The following is an 18,471-nucleotide window of genomic DNA, read 5'->3' on the forward strand; positions in this document are numbered from 1 at the left end:
AGGGAAGCGGGGAGGAGGGAAGATGGGAAGATATTAACCAAAGATCTTATATGCATACTAGAGATTTGTGCACCAGTGGGGTCCCTTGGCCTGGCCTGTGGGGATCAGGCCAAAACCAGCTCTCCAACATCCCCCAAGGGGTCCTGGATTGCCAGAGGGTGCAGGCCAGGCCAAGGAACCCCACTGGTGTATGAATCCGTGCACTGGGCCTCTAGTATTAAATATAAATAGGCTAAATAAATATTCTCATTAAAAGGCAGAGCTACAGCCTGGCTGGTGTTGCTCAGTGGTTGAGCCTTGACCCATGAATCATGAGGTTGTGGTTAGATTCCCAGTCAAGTCACATCCTGGGTTGCAGGCTCGATCCCCGATGGGGGGCATGCAGGAGGCAGCCGATCAATGATTCTCATCATTGATGTTTCTATCTCTCTCTCCCTTCCTCTCTGAAATCAATAAATAAAAAATTATTTTAAAAAAAGGATTTGTTAAAATGTAAAAGGAAAATCGGAATTCTGAATTACTCCAGGTTGATGGACCGTGGTTCATTGAATTTAAGTTTCAGGTTTGTAGTTAAGGTTGGACTGAAACTATTCTAGACCTGGCTCTGAGGCTCACTCTGACGTGGGCAAGTCTTTTCCTTATTTGTAAAATGTGGATTCTGAGCCTCAGTTTCCTTATTTGTAAAATGGGGCTCATTCATTCACTTATTTATGCAACAAATAATTTATTGGACTTTTACTTCATGTCAGGCTCTATAGTTGCTTCCTTGAACAAAGGAGACAAATGTCCCTAATGATAAGGAGCTCACAGCCTAGTGGGGAAGACAGACAACAAACGAATAAAGGAAGTTATGAAATGTGAGACGATGATAAGTGCTCTAGTAAAAATAAAGCAGAGTAAGAAAGAGAGGGGGGCACAGGTGGGCCCGGAAAGGCATTCTGATAAGGTGCGGAGACATGCAGAAACCAAGGTGAGCCATGCGGACATCTGCGTGGGGGAGAAGGAGCATTCAAAACAGAGGAAACAGTGGGAACAAGAGCCCTGTGGTGGGCGTCCACTTGGAGTCTTTGGGAAGAGCAAGGAGGCCAGTATGTCTGGAGCAGTGATCAAGGTCAGAGAGGTAATGAAATCCTCATCAGACAGGGCCCCGTAGCCATAGTAACAGCATTGACTTTTACTCTGAATGAGATGGGGAATCAGTGGGGGTTTCTCCAGAATTTGAGTGATGGGATCTGACTTGTGTTTTGCAAAAGAACTATTCTACATGGACTACAGGGAGGCAAGGACACCGGGGGGACTGCATATGAGGCAAGTGCAACAGTGAGGGGAGAAGTACTGGAGGCTTGGATTCTAGTGGAGATGTGGAGGTGGGGATGAGAGGCTGAGCTCTGGATTTATTATGAAGGTGGAGTGAGGAGAATTGGTTGATGGATGAGATGAGGGGTGAGAGAGAAAGAGAGACCAAGATGACTCCAAGGATCTTAGTCTGAGCAACTGGGTGAAGAAAGAGGCCATTTATTAAGATGGGGGGATAATAGCTGTAGCTGGTTTGGCTCAGTGGATAGAGCATCGGCCTGCGGACTGAAGGGTCCCAGGTTCGATTCCGGTCAAGGGCATGTACCTTGGTTGCAGGCACATCCCCAGTGGGGGGTATGCAGGAGGCAGCTGATCGATGTTTCTCTCTCATCGATGTTTCTGACTCTCTATCCCTCTCCCTTCCTCTCTGTAAAAAATCAATAAAATATGTTTTAAAAAAAAGAAGAGCCTTAAAAAAAAAAAAAGATGGGGGGATAATAATACCTAATCCTTGTGAGGCTGTTTCAGGGATGAAATGAGATCATGTAAGTGAATGCACTTCCTGAACTTAAAACACTACGTGGATGTAAAAGATAATAATTAGAAAGCCACTGAGGAGTTGCTAAGTCTCAAATATGCCCAGGTACCAATGTCTTAAGGCCAAAAGGCAGTGTTGATGTTCTTACTGACATTTTTCTATTCAATAAAGAAAAGTTGTTCTGAACGGGGCAGGGGCTCATTCAATAAACCACAGTCCACCAACCAGGGGTAATTCTGAGTTTCCTTTTATGTTTCAATACACAGCAAAGTAGATACGACTCATGACCTCAGCCAGGTTTCTTAAAAACTCCTCTCTCTAACCCTCTAAGCAGCGACACTGCTCCGAAGTTTCTTTCACTCTCCCCCACACAATGGGGCTCAGTAAAGCTATTTTAAGTTTAAATGAAAAAAAATGTAGTTCATAATATTTCCATTTTCCCTGAATCTTCTCTTGTGCAACTAAGGTTGCTCCCCTGGCTCATGCCACGCTGGCTCTGATGGTGCTGTATCAAGGTGCCCACTGTTCACTTCTCAGGACTATTCTAGGCCCTCCTGGTATATGTCCCGGCAGGGGTAATCTTTAAATGGCAGTCTAGTGATATTAAATAGCTATGGAACAGGTCAAAGTGAGCTACATATTTATTCTTTCATCTATAGGATCAAGATACCTGAAATATGTTAAAAATTTTACAAATAAATCAACAGAAAAGTTCCTGAATCCAGATCAGTTAATTCAATTTCCAACAGAGTCAAGGAAAAAAAATGTGGGAACTTGTCCAATGGGAAAAATAATACCTACGCCAAGTATTTGCTCTGGGGATGACATGAGGGAGTATTTGTGAAACTCCTGGTATGGGGCTCCCACAGCCAGGAATGTGGGTTGAGCTACTGATCCCTTTAAGGAAGATTTTAAAGAGCAGTTTTGAGGACAGATATTCATTCATATTTTTGGCCTGTCTCTTTGGTCTGCCCTCCCCTCCTCACTTTTCTCTCTCTGTCTCCCGCTGTGAGCCAGGGTTTTGCTAAAGATGCCGACTTCTCCCTGTGCTACAGAAACCCCACAGAATTCTCCAACCGTTTGCTTGAAACCCGGATGTGTACCTTGAAGAGGAGAGAGATGCAGGAGAATTCCCATTCAACAGTTTGGAATATATGCCAGGAATAAAAGAAGGAGGAAAAGCTGATTCCATATGAGTTGATTGTTTGAAGGTCGCCAAGGGCAACCGCTCACACCCTCTGTATGTGGTTGTTAACGAAGGTGCAAGAGAGGGAGTCACAGGCTGAGAAATCAGAATGCCTGGGACAAGGTAGATGAAGCCAATGGAACCTCTGAAGCCGGAATCACCCAGCATGCTTCTAGGATGGCAGTGGCTGTCCTGGGAATCCCGGCCCAGAGGAGAAGGAAATGGTTCTATCTTGACAGTTAGCACTGAGGCAAACACAGGGCGGTGATCCTAAGAACAGAGGAAGCTTATGGCACAGACGGCCCTCTGCTTCCATGGGTCCCGTGTCCTGTGATCCAACCAACTATGATCAAAAATATTCTAAAAATGGTAGGATGTGGCCAGTGTCTACTATGTAGTCAGGCCTAGATGGCTGAGTCTGTACTGAACACATACAGACCTTTTTTCTTGTCATTATTCCTTGAACAATATAGTATAACAACTGTTTACATAGCACTGACATTGTATGAGAAATGATAAGTAATCTAGAAACAACTTAAAGTATATGTGAGGATGTGCCTAGGCTACATGCAAACCCTACGCCATTGCCTCCTGGGGGGTCCTGGACCCAATCCTCCATGCAGACCGTGGACAACGGTAAATGTGAGAATAAGTATTTTAATAACCTCCCATGCATCCTTTGTATTTCTTTCCATGTGGTTCTCTGAGGATCAGTTTTTCTATTTAGAAAACATGTTAAGAAATAAATAGAAGCGTGTCCAAAATTGCCCCTCAGAGAAGGAGCACTTACCCAGAATGCTTCATGTTTTGAGGCTTATCCATTCGGACAGCGAGTTTGATTTTGAGGTCTTGATCAGGGCAGTTTTTGGAGACTGTCATTTTGTGCCACTCTGACTGCTTGGGGCTGTTCGGGGTGGGATGGAGAATAACCTGTTGGAATAAAGGACAACCGTCTTAGCGGGGAAATAGAAGTGCTGCTATGGGCATATTTTGGTGGATGAGAAACTTTGCTGCGGAGAAGGCATGTCTTGCGCAGGTTCTATTGCCCAAGGGAGGGCAGTCATGTGAAGCAGATCTTGGCCACCGGACTCAGAACCAAGGCTTTGCCTCCCAACCCGGCTTCCTCCTGCCACCCAGCCTGGCCCGAGGACGGAAATGCTGTTCTCTGCTCCCTTCTCTCTCTTCCTGGCGAATTCTCTAAAAGTAAGGATTGTGGCTTGCCTGGTCCTACTCTCCTACTTTTCCAAAGCTCAGAAGCACCACAGCAAGAGTGTTCTCCGCCCATCATCCTCTTCCCAGAGAAGACCGGTGTGAAGGGAAGAAACACCTTACATCTCACAGGGCACTGCTCGCCCACTCTTCCTCATCCTTCGGGATCCCTCCCACCATCGCAGCAGGAGAAGCCCTTGAGGCTGCAGGGAAGGTGGGGGGACCTTATTTGACGGATGGGAAATGTGCCATTTAGAGAGGGAAGGGACCTGCTGCCAGTCACACTTCTCAACCGATTTCAGCTGCACTTTCATCTCATCACAGGACGGCCCGCTCTGCCCTGACGGGAAGGGTGGGCTCCGAGACAGACTCCGCAGTGGGCTTCGGGGATGGTGCGCCCGTGGGCCTTGTGCCTCAGGTCTCCCTGCCTCCGCGGCTGTGAGTGAAGCTTGGTGACTCCCCTTCTGCAGGGAGATGAACGAGTTCCCAGGAGCATGTGGGGTCTGGGGAGCGTGCACCCGGGAGGAGCGGAATTTGGAAGATCCCCTGAACCCAGGAATGGGAACTAAACACAGGACAACAGAAGCTGGGCTGGCTGAGCTTTGCCTCTGGGCTGGCAGCCTGCCCTGGTTGCTTTGGCTTTGCTTTCAAAGCCATTTTCTCCAGGACTGGGCAGGCCGGCCCCTCTCCTGGGCTCCTGTCACCTCTGGAGGGCTGGGAGGGGCCCTGCAGAGGCTGCCCCGCTGTCACGCGAGTTCAGCCTGGGCTCAGAGACCAGGGGCCCAGGGCTCTCTGGGCGACTGTGCATCAAGAGCTCCGAGAAGAGGAGGGGCTGAGGCAGAAAAGGACCATCTGTCCATATCACAGGCCTCGCTTGTGCTGATTTTCACCCTCTGACTCCAAGCCTGACCCTTTATTTTTTCTTTTTCCATTAAATTCCCTCTCTCTGATGAAGGGAAATTTGTATATTTTTTCAAAGACGAAATTAGAGTCTTCTCAATGTCTTATGATTGAAATAAAAGAAATCCCCATATTTCAGACCAGAGGCTGCCAATGTGTTTTTGACCATGCCCTACATCAGTAAGATATTTTTGAGCAACTGGCCCAATGTCTGTAACTGTATCACTATCAATATAAAATATGTCAATATGAACACAGGCATGCCTCAGAGATATTGCGGGTTCAGGTCCAGGCCACTGCAATAAAGCAAGAATTGCAAAAATGTGAGTCACACGAAGATTTTGGTTTCTCTGTGTATCTAAAAGCTATGTTCACACTATAATGCAGTCTATTAAATGTATAGCAGCATTATGTCTAAAAGTACTTTTTTGCTAAAAAAAATGCTAATCATCATCTGAGCCTTTGGAAAAATTGTGCTGATGGAATAGCTCAGGCTTGCCACAAACCATCAATTTATTAAAAACAAACAAACAAAACACACAAAACAAAACGGGAAAATTTGATATACTGATATATAAATATCAGTAAAAATATATACCCATATATATATTTCACATTTATATGCCTACTTTGTGTTAACATTAATTGCATATATCATAGAACATACACAAATACAGACGTCTTAAAAGATGGGCTAAAGACAAAAAAACTGTAGTCTACGTGTCTTGCGCATGGTGGTGGCTGTGTTCTATGATTAGCCTTACTTGCTGTATGTTCAGGGCAAGGCTGATCGTTAAGGGTACGGGATGTGAGTCTGCATTTCCCATAGTCCTGACCGGCGTGGGTCCTGTATGATCACCGGCCGCTTAGTCTCGGGTGGTGACGGAACTCTGGGAGCAGGCCTGGGGGCAGGCCACCGTTTTCATGCTGCTTGTCAGGCTTGAATATTAGGACTACCTTCAATCAGAGCTCCTCTGTGGGAATCTCTTTGGGCATTTGTTCATTCTGTTAATTTAGGGTTAATTTAGCTAAAATTCAATCATCAAATACGTAAGTTCATATCACTGGCACCACTGGCCTTGGACTTGCTGGAGGACGCTGGACGTAAATGAGTCAGGGTGCCATGGGCGGGGGGGCGGGGGGGGGGGACCACTCCCTGCCCTCAAGAGAATTCTGTCATCTTCTGTATCCTGAGACCTGAGCCTGGAGGGTGGGAGGAGGGCTGCTGATCCCGGTGAGGCTGACCCTCTCTCCTGGCAGGTGAGGTGGGGTGATGTGCAGGGAGCTCAGAGGAGAAGCCCAGCCTGGGCCGGAAGACAGCAGGCCAGGCCCTGGGCCTCCTTCCCTCCTGCCCGTTTGGCAAAGTCAGTGGGAGCAGCGCCCTGGGCGCCCGGAGCTCGTCAGCAGGCCTGCCACCATATGGTTCTGGGCGTTTCCCACGTCCAACATGATGTCCGCTTGCCAAAGCAAATGGCCTCCGCTCTGTACTGGCCTCTCTACAAACACTTCTTCCCCCACGTGGGGGCCTCTGGGGGGGACCTCCTCTCCAGCGTGGATGGGGAGATGAGGTCACTGCATTCTCCTCTGTCTTCATCCCCACCCTCCTGACCGGTCGACGGCTCCTTTGTACGTGTCAACCTTGCTGAATTATTAGGGTCCTTCTGGGTGCACGTAAGCCCGGCGCAGCCCAGACACCTCATCTGGACATTCCAGGCTGCTAATCAAGCACTTCGTCATCTCAGCCGCAGCCATGTGTGCTGTGCTTTGATGTGGTGATGCTGATGTGGGAACACAATTGGCCCCATGCAGGAGCGGTAAGCTGCACGCCGGCCAGCCCTAGCTGCTCTTAGGAACCTGGGCACCCAGGCAGGTGCTCCCGGGGGACTGTTTCACCCTGATATCCCTCCCTACCTCTGTGTTCCCCTGGCTGGAAGGGACCCCTACCCCTCAGACTGGACTGTGTCCCCTGGCTATGGGCTCTAAGTCCTAGTTTTTATGTCCATAGCCTTTACATTTTTTGAGGTTAAGTTTTTGCCTGCCATTATTCCTGTTTGCTCTGTGCATAGCACAAGTGACAGGACACATGGGCCCACAATCATTTTTAATGCATAAAAATTGCATAGTATTGGAGTATGGGCATGGGTTTGGGGAAATAGTCACTCTCGTGCCTTTTGTAGAAGTATCAGTTGGCATATACTACTCCTTTGGGGACAATTTGGCAGTATCTATCAAAATTCAAATTTCATTCAGCAAAATATTTTTTGACATTTATCCTATACAGGTACACAATATGTGCAAGGAAATAAATTGAAGATCATTTACCGAAGCTTTGTTTATATAGCCAAAGACTGAAAACAACCTAAATAAATTCTGATGCATCTACACAATGGAATACTATGCAGCTATGAAAAAGGAGGGAAGTCAATATGGCTGACATGGACTAATCTCCAAATACACTGATAATTCAAGCAAAGTGCAGAGCAGTATGCATACAATAATTTTCTAGTGTGTGCTCCTTTTTAAAGAGGGATATATGCACACATGCCTATATATGCTATGCTTGTATGTGCATAGGCTATTTGGGGAAGAATATACAATAAACTGAAAACAAGGATCTTTCTTTGGGAAACAATACTAGGGTGAGGTGGAAGGGATCAATGGTTTCACTACATGTCCATTTATTTTTTTTTTTACAGCATGCATGGCTTTTTATTTATTTATTTATTAGAAAGGTTAATAAAAATGAAACATAATAAGATGAAACAAGTTACTACTGTGGGATGAAGGAAGGTAGAACCGGGATTTTGAACGTGGCTGTGTCCTGCTACGCTTGGGAAGAACAGCATAGACCAGTGGTCGGCAACCTCATTAGTCAACAGAGCCAAATATCAATAGTACAACCACTGAAATTTCTTTTGAGAGCCAGATTTTTTTTTTTTAAATATATTTTATTGATTTTTTACAGAGAGGAAGGGAGAGAGATAGAGAGTTAGAAACATCGATGAGAGAGAAACATCGATCAGCTGCCTCCTGCACACTCCCCACTGGGGATGTGCCCGCAACCCAGGTACATGCCCTTGACCGGAATCGAACCTGGGACCTTTCAGTCCGCAGGCCGACGCTCTATCCACTGAGCCAAACCGGTTTCGGCAAGAGAGCCAGATTTTTTAAACTTAAACTATATAGGTAGGTACATTGTTATTAACTTAATTAGGGTACTCCTAAGCTGGCCTTTGCTAAAAACGTCCTCAATCTGATTGAGGTACGTTCGCTGAGGTCGACCCCTTCCACTCTCCCATCCACACTCGTCTTGTATACTTGTTTCGTCTACCTCCTTTCGCTCATCCTCTCTATATGTCCAAACCATCTCAACATACCTTTCTCAATCCTCGACACTACATCTTCTTTCACTCCACAACGTTCCCTAAAATTAACTTAATAAACTTTACTTAAAGTTTTAAGTCAACTTCGCACTGTACGTGCACGCCCGCACGTGGCATTTTGTGGAAGAGCCACACTCGAGGGGCCAAAGAGCCGCATGTGGCTCACGAGCCGCGGTTTGCCAACCACTGGCGTAGACACACTCTCCTGAGGGCTCCAAGGCACTTCACATTGAAAAAGACCACTTAGCAGTCACAGCTGTGGCCTGTGGCGGTGCCACCAGCAGAGGGCGTCCCAGCTGGCACGAGGGCCCGCAGGCCAGCGCCAGAGCAACTGGCAGGAACAAGTGTAAACTAGTATCTGGGGGAATATATAAGAGAGAATGATCTATTAAGAAAAGAATGGCAGTGTGGGACCTGTGGCGAGCTCATGGCCACAGAGCTGAGGAGTGTATTTCTGCTGAGGACGCTGTGGTGTAGTAAAAGTGGCCTGCGGTGAGGCAACATCACTTCTGGTGAATTACCGCCTCCGGACCCAGCGGGCAGGTCAGTACAGGAGGAGTGCTATCTGCAGCTGCCTCGCTGGGACCATGGTGAAGGCTGGACGAGGGGCGGCACATTAAGGGCTTAGGACAGCGCTGGCCAGCACTGCCCGGGCCCCAGCAAACCCGGGGGCTCTGGGTAAGCTTCCTGACTCTTCAGGAATCAGTTTCTCATCTACAAAATGAAAGGCTTTGGCTAGCCCAGTGGTTTCAACTTTTCTGAGTGGGAACAGCTTTGAGAAGCTGGTGAAAGCTTTGAACTAGTGAGTCCAGAAAAATGCACATATCCACTCCCCACGCCCCCCACCAACACACACACACACACACACACACACTATTTGCAGACAATTTCCAGGGGCTCCCGGGTCCCCTGGAATCCTCCCTGGACTCAGGTTGAGTGCTCCTGGGGTTGTCTCTTCTAACATGCATATCCTAGCTCTCTGAGACTCTCAGGATTCTTGACACAATTCTTCATGGAAAAAGAAGTTTGCAGAAAAATAAAAGGCAGGTGACTTCCCCATCTGTGTGCCTCTCCTGAGGAGCAGAAATGAATACTTGTCATTTCTCAAAGAAAACACTACACGTCTTTTTTTCTTTCATCCCCCTCTTTTTTTTGGGGGGGGGGAAGCACTCTTTTTGCTATTAGCTTTGTTTGCTTTGTGTTTTACTTCCATCTGTGGTGCGGGTCCCAGTAATATGACTCCAGGTCAGGTCTACAGATGAAAGGCAGAAAAGGAAGTGAAAAGACAAAGGAAGAGAGAAGGAAGCGTGGGTAATGTGTTCTTGCTGGCGTTGTGATGTGCGCACACCTGTGTGCTTATCTTGGGGTATTCTCTTATTCTCTAGATAAAATATCAGAGGCCCAGAGAGGTTAGAAGTCTTGGCTGAAGTCACACAGCTTTCAGAAGAGATTGTTCATTCGGCCAGTGGGAAATGAAGTCTATTGAGAGTCTATGTGCTGGGCTCTGGGAATGGGGTGGCGGACAAATCGTTTAAGTTTCTGTCTCCATGGAGCTTTCACAGCCTGGTGGGGAGGCCGGAGGTAAACATTTCTGTAAATTCTTCCTCTCTTTCTCTCTGTGGTGATAGGCTCAGTGGAGGATGTGAACAGGGGCTGCAGTAGCAATTAAAGGAGGATGGATAGCCAGCAAGGGCTGCCTGAGGAGGGAGGAGGGGCATGTATAAAGAAGTAGCCTTTCAGAGATTCGGGAGGTGGGGCCAGGGCTCCAGGCAGACAGAAAGGCCCCGGAGGAGGCGGGAAGGAATTTAGTTTATTTGAGGGACTCAAATTTGGCTGAAGATGCTGGGGCTCAGTGGCAGCAAAGGGCTGAGGAGGCGGGCAGAAGCCTGATCCCGGATCACCCGGGCCTTTGTAGGCTGCGCTCCAGAGCTCAGATGTTATACGCAGTGTAGGGTGATGGAAGCATTTCCAGCTAATTAACTTCCGGTCTGAAAATACCACTGGCTTTTTGGTGCAGCGTCAATAGCTGAGATGCAAGAAGAAATGCCTTTCTGATCTCAGTAGTACTCAAAGGGAGTGGTACCTTCCACCGGATGTTTCAAAAATTGGGCGGGAGGACTTTTTTGGTTGAAAGTCATTGGTGCTGAGCTCTGTTGGTATGGTAGTTGCATGGTGGGCCCCAGGGATAGTAAACATCTGGGAACGGAGTGAGATAACCCTTTCCAATAGGGAATTGTCCTGCATCCCACTGACTTTTGAGTATTCCCACTGACTATAAACGCAGGTGGGAAAACCTGTTGATGACTAACTGAGTCCAGCTTCTAAAAAATGTGTTACCCATGCACTCAAAGTATATTTAGCACTTTTCCAGGGAAATCAAAGCAATGTTGTTACCAACACTTGTTTATCCATTCAATAAGTCAGTTCGCTGGTGCTCAGGCTTTGGAGTCGCCAACCTCCACAGCAGATTTTTATAATTTCACATCTTGAAATGATACTATTATTGAGTCATTGCCTTTCCTTCTCCCTTTATGTGATGTTGTGTTGATTTAGATTGTTAGGTGGGTCAGTTTGTTAAGTCACCTAAGACTTTCACTTCAGGATAGTAAAGGGCATGGAGCGCTTTGGCCTGAGCGGGTGTGGGTTGGAAGGTTGGAGGACCCTGCTTGGTAGTTGGTCTTCCGCAGAGTGCACTGTGGTGACCAGATTGGGGGCAGGGAAGCTGAGGCTGGGAGAGGTTGAAGCACTTGCTTGCTCAAGGTTGCACCGTCCATGCAGAGAGCACCCCGGGATCTCAATGGCCAAGCCAGTCCTTCAGCTCTTAGCAATGCTGCCTCAGGGGAACCAGAGACAACCGCTCTCTGGAGCAACCTACGTGCATCCGGCTGTGAGGGGAGCACTTACCCGCCCGAGTTCCTTGTCCTCCAAGGCCAGGACACCGGTGCTCTCTGTGAACAGCTTCACCTTCACAGCAGGCAGCGCGTGGGTCGTGGAGAAGTCGCCCTGGGTGCCCCAGCTGTGGACAGAATGGGAGAGGTCAGTGTGGAGACCTCTGCCCGGACGATGCTAAACTCAGCTGCCTTCTTCCTGGGTCGGGGGAGTGCAGGGTTAACCGAGGCGGTGCTGGCTGTCACATCCTCTCCCTCCCCCCCCCCCCCCCCCCCAAAAGCTGCCACAGTGACAAAGTGTTAATTATCTTGTTAGGCAAATGCAAGACAGATGCTCAGAAAGTTGCCAAGGGTCTTCACGGAGACAAGGAGGAATCAGGAGGAGTTAGCATGAAATCAAGTGGTGAGAACTTTCCCTCATGCTCCTGCTATATCTACACATATTCTCAGGTAACCACTAACGAATATTTCCTCGCATCCTCGGAGTCCCTGGTTCTTAGAAGCTGCAGTTCCAGATTTTGAGATGGGGCTTCATTTGGTCTGAGCCAACACCTGACTTTAAAACGAGACTTCCGTAGTAGTGGGAAGTGGGGTGCTAAGGAGCCTCACTTCTCTTGGCATTCAAAGATGAGTGGGATAGAGAGTGGATGGAGCTCAGCCTGTCATGAAAGATGGAAGGAGGGAAGTGGTAAAGTCCCTTCCCCACTCATGGTGTGTGGGCATCTGAGTCTCAGACCACCCAGAGGAAAGCCTGGCTTACCTAGCATAGGGTAGAGTGCCAGGCCAGGCTGACAGGAGCCCCTGAGGGGCCCCTCAAATGTGGCCTCTCCATTCACTCACCTTATGGATACATTATAATTTACTTAATCATTGTTCTATTATTGAGAATGGGATGGACATTACTTTTTTATTTCAACTCTGATCATTATTCTTACTTGTTAGTACAGGGCCATCTCCACCCACTCTTGTATCTGAAACTTGACCTTCTGGAAGTGTCACTGCATTGCACTGAGCTCCTGCCCTAAACCCTCCCGTGGTAGCTGCTCCAATGCCCACAAGATGCCATCCAGACCCCTTGGTGTGGTCTCTCATTCACCCGCTGCAGTGCCATGGGCGTCTGTCGGGGCCACCTCCGGCTGTTGCAGGGCTGTTCCCTTTGCTGGTGCTTCTTCCCACCACACCCTCCTTTTGGTTCTCTCTTACGTCAGCTTGGACACCCCTTTCCCGGAGAACATGGCCCATGGTCTCCTGGTGTAAATTGGGCTCCAGTGTGAAACGCTCTTAAACATATTATTTAATTTTCTGTCCTGGGAATCACTGGATTTAACTGTTGATTTTATGATTGTTTATAGCTGAATCCCCTATGATTCTGGAAGTTCTGTAAGCACTGAGACTGTGTTTAGTGCTTAGCACCTAGAATGTGCTTAATGAGTTTTGTCTAAATGATGCCAAATATATATTCTTTTATAAAACGAGGAATCAGGAAGAGATAAAACTTTATACAGAGACATGTCTTTATTTTGCCATCTATGGTGGCAAATTTCCATATTGCAAAATATTCATTAGCTATACTTTAAAAAAATATTTTATTGATTTTTTTTACAGAGAGGAAGGGAGAGGGATAGAGAGTGAGAAACATCGATGAGAGAGAAACATCAATCAGCTGCCTCCTGCACACCCCCTAATGGGGATGTGCCTGCAGCCAAGGTACATGCCCTTGACCGGAATCAAACCTGGGACCCTTCAGTCCACAGGCTGATGCTCTATCCACTGAGCCAAACCGGTTATGGCAATAGCTATACTTTTTAATTACTCTCTAATACTGTACCTTATGGATACATTATAATTTACTTAATCATTGTTCTATGATTGAGACTGGGATAGACATTTCTTTTTTATTTCATCTCTGATCACTTCCTTGGGATAGAGACCTAGGTGGGAGGTCATTTCTTTATGTGTCAATAAGCATGAATACTGTCAAGGCTTGGGCCCCCTATTCCCAAGATGCTTTCCATAAAGGTGGGGACTGTCCTCCTACCACCTGGGAATGGGAGTGCACATCACAGGGCATCTTGCCATCATTGGGTGTCCCTAGTCACTTTATTTTTCCTGGCCTATTTTGTCATCATTTTCATGGGCATTTTTTGACTAACAGCAAGCTTGACTATTTTTTTCTGTTTGTTGGTTGCATTTTTTTTTGGTAAGTGATAGAAATCTGACTTCTAATCTCACTGTTGTACTCAAATAAGATCAAAGAACTGAGGGCTCTAGAGAGAGTTGGCAAGAGAGCACCAGAACAATGCGGGGAGGGGAGCCCATACCCATGGGGGTCTGTGTGGGCAAGAACCATGAGGAAGCGTAACAGCCACAATAGAGAAAGGAAGAGGACACAGACAAGGACACGAGCAGAACAAGAAGTTACAGGTTTCAAACCCATCAGCAGAATGTTCAGTGTATAGATAGAAAGTCTTAATTTTGATCGTCAGCAATTGTGGCAAGCCCCAAGATAGGGCAATTTCTGTCCGAGCAAAGGCGACTTGACAAGGCACAGCATTTTGAACCAGATATCCTTAGTTCAAATCCTGGTTAATCACTTACAAACTGTAGGACTTGAGGCCAATTAATTAATGTTCCTTTATCTCATGTGCTCAGCTATAAAATAACCTAATTTCACAGAGAAAAAATAGTAGCAGGCTTGGAACAGGAGGAGAACACAACACATTTTGGCTTCCTTCCCTTCTCTGAATAAGGATATGTCAGAAGTATTCTCCTAAGGGTGACGACCACTCATGTTTCATGTTATCTACTCAATACGTATCTAGGAAGCTCCTTAACTAAGTCTGTCCCTTTGCTGGGCAAGCAAGACAGATACTGTCCTTCCTACTACACAAGGTAACTAGTAAGGCCGCTAGTATCATCCCTATTTCACAACTAGAGGCCCGATGCACGAAGATTCATGCAAGAATAGGCCTTCCTTCCCCTGGCTGCTGGCACCACCTTCGCTCCGGCCTGGAGCCGCCTGCTGCCTCTCGCCTTGTCATGTCAATTTGCATATTCCCTCCTTATTGGCTGTGGATGTTGCCATCTTTGGTCTGAAGTTATGGTCAATTTGCATATTCTATCTTTATTACATAGGATTGAAAAAACAGGAGAAACTCAAGATCTTGTGTATCTTATGCCAGTGAATTGCAACTAAGTTGGCCTAGAACACAAATCTCTCAATTCCTAATTTGCAGCTCTCACTTTGATTATTGTCATGATTATCAACAACAAGCACTATTAATGATTAGCAAATAGGTGAAAACATGAGCATTAAATTATTATTTATGATTCATTGTGCTAATAATCTCTTTGGCCATTTATCATGGTTGGTTATAGGGATGAGGAAGATTCCTGCTGGAAACCAGGATAGTTCTGGAATGAGATGCTTTCACACTGAGCCATCAAGAGCTCTGATCCCAGTGCCTGGGGCTCCCCACACTGCATCTCCAGGATGCTGTCCCTGGACCTGGTTTGTGAGATTTTGTGGCCTGCTCAGTAGGCACCAGCCCAGTCTGCCTGAACCCCAGCTACTACCCAACGATGCTCAGCTCACAAGGCATTCTATGTGCCTTGGACTGTGGGGCAGGGTGAGGCCTCCAAGACCCGGTCAGCCGGATGGAGGTCACGCTGCTGGAGGCTGCCCTGACCACCCCTGGCCACCGGACACTGAGCTGCTTTCCTTTCCCATCAGGCCCACAGCTGTGCTCTTGGATTCCTACCCTGACCCTCGGCTCACCTTAAGTTGTTAGGTCACTACTGAACCCCACTTTACCCATCGGGTTTCAAAATGGTAACCTGGCCCTGTGGAGAGGCAAAAAGAGAGAGTCTCCAGTCTAATCAGTACTGGCTACATTTTCAGGGCCCAGTGCAAAATGAAAGTAGGGGCTCCTAATTCAAAAAGCATGAAAAAAGTGCCACTCAAGGTACCAAGATGTGCAGCATTTTCCTTTCTCTGAGTATTTCTTTTGCCCAAATGCACGTCCCATTGTTTCATCAAACTTCACTTACAAACACAAGTTCAAAGATAAAATTATTGAGAATTTCAAGGTGGCAACAACAGAGCATTTCACCCAAATTAAGGCCTGTGTGAGCGTGGGGCCTGTGCAGCTGCTGAGTCCAGTGTCCTCCAGTCTGTTCTGCCCGGACTGAGGAGGGATGGCTGGGAGGCTGTTCTGCATGGACGGAGGGGGTGCAGCAGTGGGAGGCTGTGCTGCATGGACGGAGGGGACAACAGTGGGAGGCTGTGCTGCATGGATGGAGGGGGGGGCAGCAGTGGGAGGCTGTGCTGCATGGATGGAGGGGGGGCAGCAGTGGCAGGCTGTTCTGCGTGGACCGAGGAGGGACTGGCTGCCACTGGTGTGACATGAGACCTTTGTCCCTCGCTACAGTCATTGAACTCTGTAAAAACCACTCCTGGCTTCTTATTGTTAATCTTTCTATTCTTAGGAGCTGAGGAGGTTTAATTATTAGCATCCTTCCCTGTCCCTCTCCCCTTTGGGAAGAAACATCATGAAAAGGTCCACTCTTTGTCTTTTTCTGGCCATGGGGAGACCCGACTATCTTTATATTAAAAACAGCTGGTATGTATTCAGAGAGTACTATGTGCAAGGCACAAATTCCTACCTCAAAAATGTTATACAGTCACGCATGCATTTTATCTTGGCCATCCTGTGAAAGGCTTACAATTACACCCCCCCCCCCCCCTGGGTACGGATGAAAAACAGAGGCTCAGAGAGGCCAGCAAAGGGCCACAGGCAGGGAGCAAACACCTGTCTGACTCCACAGCCCACTCTTACCCCTGCCTCCATATCGCCTTCCTCACACCTTCCCCAGCTCTCTGCTCGGTGGCTTGATCTGGTTAACATCAGTTACCTGTGAACTCAATGGGAGAATTCCTTTTCAAGACCAACGGGACTGGGCTGCTCTAACCTCTCAGTTTGGATTTATTCACATGGTCAATACATGTCACAGAGTGCGACATTCCTGCGGCCAAATTAGCTGGTGCAGGAAGCGGCGACCGGCCTGCGGGGCCACAGTGGATCAGTGACTCTCCGTCTCATTGGGCCATCCCTCTCTGCTCATTTCATTTCCTTTGCTGTGCACTGACTGGTTATTAAGATGAATACCTCTTCTTCAAAGTTTCCCCGAACTGAAATAAAATTAGACTTTGAAGAGGCTGATGGTTGGGAAGGTTAACTGATTGACTTCTCTCTGAACACAGGCAGACAAAGGACAGTGGGTGAGGGGATCCCCTGCTGTGACCCCAGCTTGTCTACCACGGAACTCACACGGTACAGCGAGCTTGCAAAAACGCTAAAAATAGTCACCAATTACTGGGTGCTTAGACTTTGCCAGGACCTGGGCTGATTGCTTGGGATAGATGATCTTATTTAATCCTTCTGACAGTTCTGTGAGGTCTGTTCTGTTATTATCCCCACATTATAAAAGAAGAACTAGGATTTGGAGAGGTTAGTCACTGGGCCAGGGCTTCAGGCTATCATGGAGCTGGGATTCAACCTCAGAGTTTCTGAGCACAAAGCCCACGCATGGAACCACAGAGCTTACTGCCTCCCCATAACTCAGCCCAGCATTAGAGTGAGTATGAGTGTGTATCTGGCTCTCTCTTTAGAGGATAAACACCTTGGGGGCAGGGAGCATAGCATGATTTTTAAAAATCTCCTACACTCAACACAGGGCCTGGCATTCAATAAGTATTTGTTTAAGGAAGAAGTGACAATTTCAGAATAACTGTGTCACCAAGTTCAGGAGATTCTGGAAGGAAGTGGCACATGAGATAACCAAGGGTGTGACTGCTTCTTTTGAACCGGGGCTTTATCTCTCCCTGAGGATTCGGGGTTTCCTAGGAGCAGCACGCACAGCTGGACAGCTCTCTGAGGAACAAGGCACAGGCCCTTGGAGGTCAAGGAGTGGCCCCCCAATGAGGCCAAGGCCTGGAAGCCAGGTGGATGCCAATAGGTATAATGATAGTGCCACCAGCACACAGCACAGACAGTAGATATGCCATCACCCCGAGTGGCACCTCTAAATATGAAGAAATGAGTATTGAGAAACATGTGTCCTATCCAAACCAAATACCTTTTGCACGAGGGTGAGGAATAAATAGATGAACAGTTGGCTCACTAAGCCTCCACACACCAAGTACTACATGCACTCCTGTAACGTACGTGCATGGGATGAAGCTCTGACTTCCACTGCTTAGGGATCCTACCTGATTAGCCCCTCACTTTTCCCTTCATGTAGAAAACACTCCCTGAATGTCTACCAGGTGCAGATCACTGTGTTAGGTGTTGCTGTGGGTCCGAAGGTGAACGAGATAGCAGCGCTGCCCTTATGGACCTTATATTCTCCTTCAAGAGATGCAGAAATGAATACAGTTACCACTAGGTGTGAATTTGAGCCCTGGCTTTACATCGTAAATTGGAGCTAAGAATAGAATTGACCCAAGAGGGTCCATGGAAGGATAAATAGGAGATAAGTTCTTATATACACACTAGAGGCCCGGTGCACGAAATTCATGCACTCAGGGCAGGGGGAGGGGGCCCTCAGACTGGCCTGTGCCCTCTCACAGTCCAGGAGCCTCATGATTGATTGCCCTCACAGAGGGAGGCCCCGCCCACCTGCCACAGCCCACCGGTCAGTGGCCTGGGCCTCCCTCTTTGGGGTGATTCTGGAGCCCCCCTGATTGATCAGTTGCCCCACCCGCCAGTGGCCTGGGCCTCCCTCTGCAGGGCGATCATGTGGCAATGGTTGGGCACCCGACCAATGGCATCACACCCACCTTGGCTGGCCTGGCACTAGTGGGTGTCATAGCATGGTCGTCTGGAAGGTCGTCCGGACAGTCATTCTGCTGTTGGGTCGTTCGCTTGATTTGCATATTATGCTTTTATTATTATAGATTGTTCAACTCAATATCCAGCACACAGAAAGCATACACAACATGTCTTTCATTTCAGGATTATAAGCCAGGGGCTGGTAAACTACGGTCCATGAGCCCAGTCTGGCCAACTA

The 18,471-nt window shown here is 47.6% G+C and overlaps 1 protein-coding gene across 13 annotated transcripts in view; it reads right to left on the reverse strand.

Annotated features, from left to right (window-relative positions):
* CADPS (calcium dependent secretion activator) overlaps positions 1-18,471 on the reverse strand; it is a 455,401-nt gene that overhangs the window by 171,349 nt on the left and 265,581 nt on the right. For all 13 annotated transcript variants that reach the window (XM_070390909.1, XM_070390912.1, XM_070390905.1 and 10 more), the window contains exons 7-8: positions 11,417-11,528; positions 3,811-3,950 (exon numbers count right to left, since the gene is read on the reverse strand). In XM_070390909.1, the coding sequence (XP_070247010.1) occupies positions 3,811-3,950; positions 11,417-11,528 (252 nt within the window). The remainder of the gene's footprint in view (positions 1-3,810; positions 3,951-11,416; positions 11,529-18,471) is intronic.

This window comes from Myotis yumanensis, unplaced genomic scaffold (assembly GCF_028538775.1).
Source record: "Myotis yumanensis isolate MYYU_CA2020_CCGP unplaced genomic scaffold, mMyoYum1.0.hap1 SCAF_14, whole genome shotgun sequence".
Taxonomy (NCBI): Eukaryota; Metazoa; Chordata; class Mammalia; order Chiroptera; family Vespertilionidae; genus Myotis; species Myotis yumanensis.